Raw genomic sequence first — 7860 nt, forward strand, 5'->3', positions numbered from 1 at the left:
AGCAAAGAACAGAAAAGGATTCTAAATTTATTTGTATATGTGTGATTATGTCATTCTTGTAGTTCAATTGTATGCTCTTTAAACTCTAAAATGATGTGTTTAAAATAGGTTTGATTTGCATGTTCAGATTGCAAAACCTATTTTATTTACATTCTGTATTTTAATTAAAGAAGTTAGTTTATTTTTTCACTGTCTATTTTAGTTTTGTGAGATGGAAAGGATTGAAACAAAACAAAAATCCAACAGAATGAGCAGTGAAATTACTTTGAAGAATTCTAAGGAAGTTCTGTCCTTCTGCAGAAGTTTGGTAAGGCCTCATTTGGAGTGTCCTGCTCAGTTTTTCTTTCTTTATATTTAACATATTACCTTATTAGAAAAGGTTCAACGGTAAAGCTACCAGATTAACTTACAGCTTTAAAGATTTTTTTACTTACTCTAGCACAGGGCTGTCCAACTGGTGGCCCGCGGGCTGCATGCGGCCCGCAAACACATCTTGTGGGGCCCGCAACTTCTTATTCAGCATATTTCTTTTTTTGACATTTTATGGTATCAAGAAGCATCCGAGACTATCATTCTTGGTCAAGCTGAGGTCCCCAAAAATTCCTCTTGGTCATCTTTTTACTCCTTTTATTGTACAGTCAACCCTCGTTTATTGCGGTTAATTCGTTACAGACTTTACCGTGCTAACTGAATTTCCGCGAAGTAGGATTCTGTATTCATAAACCGTATATTTTCCTAATTGGAGCGCATAAAACTTACTTAAGACAATTTAAATATGTTTTTAACCTAGGTAAAGCCCCCTAGACATGAAACGTAGCCACCATTACTTTTGCATTACTTAAAAAATTGCACAAAATATGAGAAAATGAGATATGTTAGACGTAATAGGTATCACATTGTTAATTATTGGGAAATAAACTACACACATACATGCAGTTCGTACACACTACTACTAATCTATGAAAATATCTCAACTTGTTCGATGATGAATTAATTACCAGTTAGTGACCGTATGTGCCCCTGTTCTTCCTCTACATTTATCCTCATTTAAGGTATTATGTATACAACTTAAAAATCTTGTACATTGTTGAACACCATTTACAATTACAGATGTAATAATACAGTGATCTATACTTTTCAGTTAGTGTTCAACCATTAAAATGAAATAGCGATTCCCAACTCTTACTCTTTCTTCGACGATTTTATACCATCACTCCCTCAACTTGTACAACTACAGGCCTCAGAAGAGCTTACCTTACTTAAAAGACATACTTTGTTATTCTTATGTAGGAAACAGTTTACACGAGCGCATAAAAAAAGCTATTTACTATATTTGAAAAAAAAAACAGAAAAAACCGCGATATTGTAAAGCCACGAAAGTCGAAGCTCGAAGTAGCGAGGGGCGACTGTAGAGAGAAAAGAGGTACAGGAGTAATCAAGGATGAACTATCCAATAATGACCCCCTCTAAAACCAGAAGCTGGATCTGCCCCTGACTACTACTTCAATAAGAGTGGGAATTTGATGGTTTGCAAGAAGTAATTTACTTCTATGTACATCTGTCATTAAGTGGGTTCATGGGGGGACAATCTGAAGGAGGAGAAAGCCCCCCTTCCTCCTCCTCTATTAGGGAAATGACATCCCTGACTTTGAAAAATGAATGTATTTCCATACTTGTAGACCTGATTTTTGTTTAGCAGTAAGTTACCACTCCTAAGCCAGGGCTAAGGCCAGAGCTACATGCAATATACCAGACAACTGGGTTAACCTATCCAGACTGCAGTTCCGTTCTTATTAGAACTCTTCAGTCTGGAATAGTGAATAATCAAGCTGGATGTAGATGTCACCTGATTGGCGTGGTAGGTTTACTTTATCTAGTAGCGGTCCCAGCTTCAATGAGATGACATCTGCCTCCAACTTGGTTATTCACTATTTCCAGACTGAAGAATTCTCATAAGAATCGAACTGCAGTCTGGATGTGATAACTCGGCTGTCTGGTATATTGCATGTAGTTCTGACTTAGCCCTGGCTTAGGAGTGGTAACTTATGGCTAAATACCAAGCTTTGCCAATTAACGAGTCAAACCATACAATGCTGCAGATAACTGCAGGTGAGATGAATTTATTTTAACTACCAGTTTGTTGCTGCTCTCAACTTCAATGAGATGACATCTGCTTCCAGCTTGGTTATTTACTGTTCCAGACTGATAAGTTCTAATAAGAACGAAACTGCTGTCTCCCTGGATATGATAACCAGGCTGTCTGGTATATTGCATGATTCTTGTTGGGGGTTTTTTGATTTTATATTCATTAAATGCGTGTGTATGTATGTACCTTTTGACTCTCTCCCCTGGAAATTTTTTATAAATTATGGGCCTGTTCCTATCCTTCTTTGAATATTGCTTATAGAATTGTGTGACAGAATGAATAGTTTTGTGATGAAGCTTGAACTTTGTTTAGGATGGATAAATTGATTTAACCCCTTGCCCATTATGACACACGTGCAAACGTCATGAAATTTTCATGACCTACATGTGTATATTACTACATTCACTGTAAGTGTTGCTTGGTTATTAGTACACCATGCATCAAAATTATGGTTTGGTGATGTAAGCTATACCATATGTATATTAATCTATTCTCTGTCACCTCCTCTGTCTGTTTCTTGTCACCCCCTTCATGTGATTGTGTGTTTAGAACGTGACTTTTAATTCCTTCACTAATTGGTACTTTTTGAGAAAGTACATCATTTGGCATATTTTTAATCTTGACAATTATTTTTCATTAGATTCATTGCAGCCATGTTTGGTCAAAGTTTCGTAGAAATAACTTGTTTGTTGATACCAAACACTATTTGGTCTTTTTAATGAGTTTTTAAAAAAAATTTTAAAAACAAGTCATTTAGTGAGGTTAAAATTTCCATGGAAATGGAAAACAAATTGGCCAAATAGTTAAACTAAGTTGTTAAGATGTAAAATAATTCGTCAATTAAAAAAAAAAAAAGCCTTAAAATAATGGGAAAAGTGATAAAAATACCTCCCTCCCATATAATTTAAGAAATGCATTATGTCATTAATATATCAAGTGTCCTAAAATGCTGTGTACAAACTTGAAGGTGACGTAAACGCAATGCTGGCGAGCTACATGCACACAAAGTCAGAAACAGAAGGCTGTGAAACAGGTTACAAATTTATGGCACGGAGTTGATTTCGCTCGGCATTTTAGTTTTTAAGGAAGGTTTAAAGCCGTTGTTGAAATTTGCAACCTGCAGCTATAATGCACGAGTCGCTTCCTCAATGCAGAATTGTCAAACATAACTTCCTTTTTCAAAGTATTTTAATAAAAATAATTCTCCGTAAAGGTGTTTTTATGTAGCATTTTATCCAAACTGCAACTGTTATAGTCTATGTATTAGGCAATGTTCCTGAGAAGTAAAATAAAATTTGTTCTTGAATACACTGGAAAAGAACTTGCAATAATTCAAACTACTGATTACTCTGAGAGAATACTAAAAAATGGGTACATACATTCTTATATAATGCTATTAGCTCACTCTTTGTAAAAATTAAAATATAGATATTTCTTATAATACAAAAAATAAGGCGTTTGTAAGACTTCTTAAATAAACTATAAAACATTTTAACACAGCCCAGCAAAAGTTTCATTGCATTCATATGATGACAAAAACAAGGATTTATCTAGTTTAGGTTTTATATGTGTCAAATTTTAGCTAAACAACTTTTCAGAAATATAGTATTCATTGATTGTCATTTATTCCAGTGCTTTTTTCTTTCTTTTTCAGGTTATGTATGAAACTGCAGATTAGCAGAGAACATTCTTGAAATAATGTGCTTGTGCAATAAAAATTTCCCTTGGTGGGTTTTATTCTATGATGCTACAAAGCATGCAAAGTTACTAAATGTTTAAGATAGTTTGCAGTCTTAAACATATGTGCATGCTTTTTTCATATTCATTTTTAATATCATGCCTGATAAAAAAGATCCATACAATTCAGTAAATTGCAATAGTAGTGTAGTTTGTTCTGCAAAGTATCAGGATTTATCATTGTCTAGTGAACATTTGCATTCAAGTACAAAAAAGAACATGGCTCTGTCCAGCCAACTAGAAGAAAATAGTGTTCCATCTTGCCACACGGCATTTCCAGTCGACTTGAAAGAAGTTTTCGAGTTAACCAATCCCGGCTCCGAAATACACCAAGCTATCCTCAGGCCGTCGACAGATATAAATGCCATTCAGTATGCACATTCTCCCCAGATACTTCGCTCCCCAAAAGAATCGCATGAGACTGAGTCAGAAAGTGAGAGAGTGACTTGGCGGCATGTCCTCAGAGAGCAAGAGGACCATCCTGAGGACATGGAGGAAGAAAATCCACTGCTGCATTCCATAAAGGACCGCCATTCATCCGAAGAGAGGCAGTCTTGGGAAAATGTGATGAACGACTCTCAGGGTATCGACGAAAATGGTCCCGATGAAAATGAAATTCTGCAGGCCAAGTCCCAGATGGGCGTTATAAGTAACCAGGAGGCTTGGAATCATGTAATTAAGCAAGCCTCAGAAAATGACAAAATCATTCATTCTGGAGTGAAAGCTCATAGTCCGATGTTAACCGGTGCCGAGCATGGTAGCTGGAACCATGTCTTAGAAGACATGCCAAATGCAAGTGATTTGTCTCACCCTCAGTTGATCCATGCCCATACAGATTCTTCTCAGGTATTAAATGGACATAAGACATGGAATCATGTCATATCCGAGCAGGCAAGCCATCCAGACGTTGCAAATGTTCCTCCGATGGACCTCTCTGGCGACTGCACCAAACTCACCTCCCTCATTCCCGAAAGAAGAGATGCGTCATGTCAGGTTGATGATATCCCTTCCCATAATTCTCCAGACAGTGGTTCGCCGAATCATCAAGATCAGAAAGTAAAGTGCAACAATTCTCTGAACAAAGGTATTGAAGCTGTTGGAGATACGCCCCAAAATATGGTAAATTTGACCATTGTGACCGAAGCTCCGAATACTGCTCCTCAGGTTGTGGTGCATAATGGGATTAAACCTGAGCTATATACTCAAGAGCGACACCTTGTAGTTCAAGCTGGCACAAAAGCTCAGGCACCTCCAAAAGTTGCTACAACATTCCCCTGTAATCATTGCGGTAAAGTATTTGGCGATAATAGAAGCTTGCAAAGACACATGTTAATACACATAGGCTTAAGACCATATCGTTGCCCGGTATGTGGGAAAGCTTTTATGTTGAATGGAGATTTGACCCGCCACATAAGGATTCATAGTGGTGAAAGGCCGTATGCATGCGACGTGTGTGGTAGACGTTTTACTCTCAAGGGGAATTTGATGCAGCATTTTCGTACACATACTCCAGAGAAACAGTATGCATGTACCATTTGTGAGAAAAACTATGCTCAAAAGGACAGCCTGCACAGGCACATAAGAGCTCATTTTGGCGAAAAGCCTTTCGAATGCACGACTTGCGGAAAGCGCTTTACCCTCAAGGGGGACTTGAGCAGACACATCCTCATCCATTCTGGTGTAAAGCCGCACTCATGCAAGTTCTGTGGCAGGCAGTTTGCATTGAAAGGCAATTTAACTCAGCATGTCAGGACTCACATTCGCACTCAGTCAAAGGGAAATGAGGGGGTTAACAATGCCTTCATTAAAAGCCAGACAGAACCCCAGCTTATTTGTGATCTGAGTTACTCACATGTCCAAAAACCTTTCGTGTCTGTGCCAAACAGTGCCTCATCTTTGAAATTACCTCATATTACAACCTCTAGTCAAGCCACAAACTTAGCCATTGCCCACCCTTACATACAGACTTCGGCACCCTCGGAAAGCAACCACCAGTCTCCATCTGCCGGTTTGTCTTTCTGTTCGGAGTGCTCTAAAACTTTCCCATCTCCAGAAAGTCTCCATGAACACGTGCAGTTGATACATGAGCAGTCGACTCGGTTGGCTTCCAATCGTTACTTGTGCAATATTTGTCAAAAGGAATTCTGCCTTAAAGGGGATTTAACAAGACATTTGAACAGTCATAACGGCGTGAAACCGTACGAGTGTGAATACTGCAATAAAACATTCACCTTGAAAAGCAACTTGAGGCAGCATTTAACAACACATAGGATGGACAAGAACTTCTCTTGTCCCATGTGTTCGAAGACGTTCGGAAATCGGCGCAATCTGAACCTTCATCTCCGTAGACATGAGCAGGCTCGTGCTAACTTCACGTGTACAAAGTGCGGACGGTCTTTCCTGGCCAAGTCCGATCATTTCTTCCATGACTGCACGAAAGCCGAAACTTCTTCTTCCGCGGAAAATCCGCACACTCCATTGTCATCCAGTTCTGTCATCAACAGCAACACTCCCCCCGCATCTCCCCCGGAGGGAATGTGTTCGACCCCAGTGACCTTGCAAGCTGAGGCACCGAACCAAACGACAGTTCCTCTGGCTCTGCTTCCGGTCAAACGAGAGACTTGCCACTTGCCTTGCGATGACAGAGAACTGGCAGATCCGCTGGAATGCAACGCTCCAGGTCTGACAGCTGTAAATGGCGCACAATCCTTTCTAGGGCCGTTCTACCGTCACTTATATTTCTCTACCTCTCATCAGAACATGATACCTACGCTGAAAGGTTTGCTCCATGCCTCATCTGGAGATGCTAGCATAGCAGATTTTAATCGGGTTGCAAAAACTAGTTAGTTTTGTGTTTTATAGTCATGATTCGTTCTCACGCAACAGAATTTTAACGGAACAATGTGCTAGTTTTTTAATTTGATAGATTTTCCAAGCACTGTTAATGGCATTCAATTTTGTAAGCATTCATTCAAACAATAACAAAGTGTGATAAATGATGCAATAATGTTTATGCATTTAGTATTTGCTGTTCGAATACTATTTAAAATCTTTTGTAATGTATATTTTGCTTTTATTAAGTCAGTTCTTACCTTCGTAGTTTCTTAGATGACACTGAGCAATCTAGGTATCGAAAAAGCTTCAAGTATTACAATAGCATTACATTTATTGTTGCCTGAAGTTTCATTCTTTTGAGCTACAAGTTGCCTCCCATAGCCAGAACTAAGGCAAGTGAATACCAAACATCTCATTTATGGCATCCAGATACTACAGTTCACTTTATTTGAGATTGTCAAACAGAAATTAGTATTGTAACTTATAATCACTTTAAGACTGTGGCTTTTATAATCACTTTTAGAGGTGGAGCTCTACTTCCCTCCCCCAGGCACGTCATTTTGATTTTTTCAGGGGGATGGGGGCCAAAAGATATATATTATATGCCGTTTTTATAAAAAAACCAACAAAGCGATGCCCACTTATGTGCAAATACATTAGTTTTTGACATTCAGGGAAACAATTCAATTGCCCCCTCCTAAACCCCCTAAATGACGGACCTGCCCCCTTCCCCCCAACCCCAGCCTTTGTTTCACAAATTAATGTATTTATGTATAAGTGTGCATGGTTTTTGTTGTTCTAAAATATAATTTGCATTGAATTCATACTTTCTAACCATGCTGAAAAAAGTATAGTGATTGTCCTGAGCTTCAACTTGTTTCCATAACTCTCGGTGGTGTGCTAAAGCAACTTTAACAACCAGTGTGATGATAATATCAGCTTCTATAAAAAGTTTTTGATCTTCAGCTCTGTTATAGTTATTTTAAACTCACTAGCTCAAAGAAGGGTGAAATGGTCTAATTATTGCACCAGTACCTGGGACATGTTGCCCTAGACGTAAAATTGCTGAGGGGACAATAAATGTCCATAACATCATCCAAAATTAGGGCTAAATGCACCGTTAAAAAACTAATGGGAAAGGT

The 7860-nt window shown here is 38.5% G+C and overlaps 1 protein-coding gene across 1 annotated transcript; it reads left to right on the forward strand.

Annotated features, from left to right (window-relative positions):
• Positions 1 to 3982: 3982 nt before the first annotated feature.
• Positions 3983 to 6730, forward strand: LOC129232504 (zinc finger protein 37-like). The gene has a single exon (XM_054866650.1). It carries the CDS (start codon positions 3983 to 3985, stop codon positions 6728 to 6730), a length of 2748 nt encoding a protein of 915 aa, XP_054722625.1.
• Positions 6731 to 7860: the final 1130 nt, after the last annotated feature.

Source organism: Uloborus diversus, unplaced genomic scaffold (assembly GCF_026930045.1).
Source record: "Uloborus diversus isolate 005 unplaced genomic scaffold, Udiv.v.3.1 scaffold_1217, whole genome shotgun sequence".
Taxonomy (NCBI): domain Eukaryota; kingdom Metazoa; phylum Arthropoda; class Arachnida; order Araneae; family Uloboridae; genus Uloborus; species Uloborus diversus.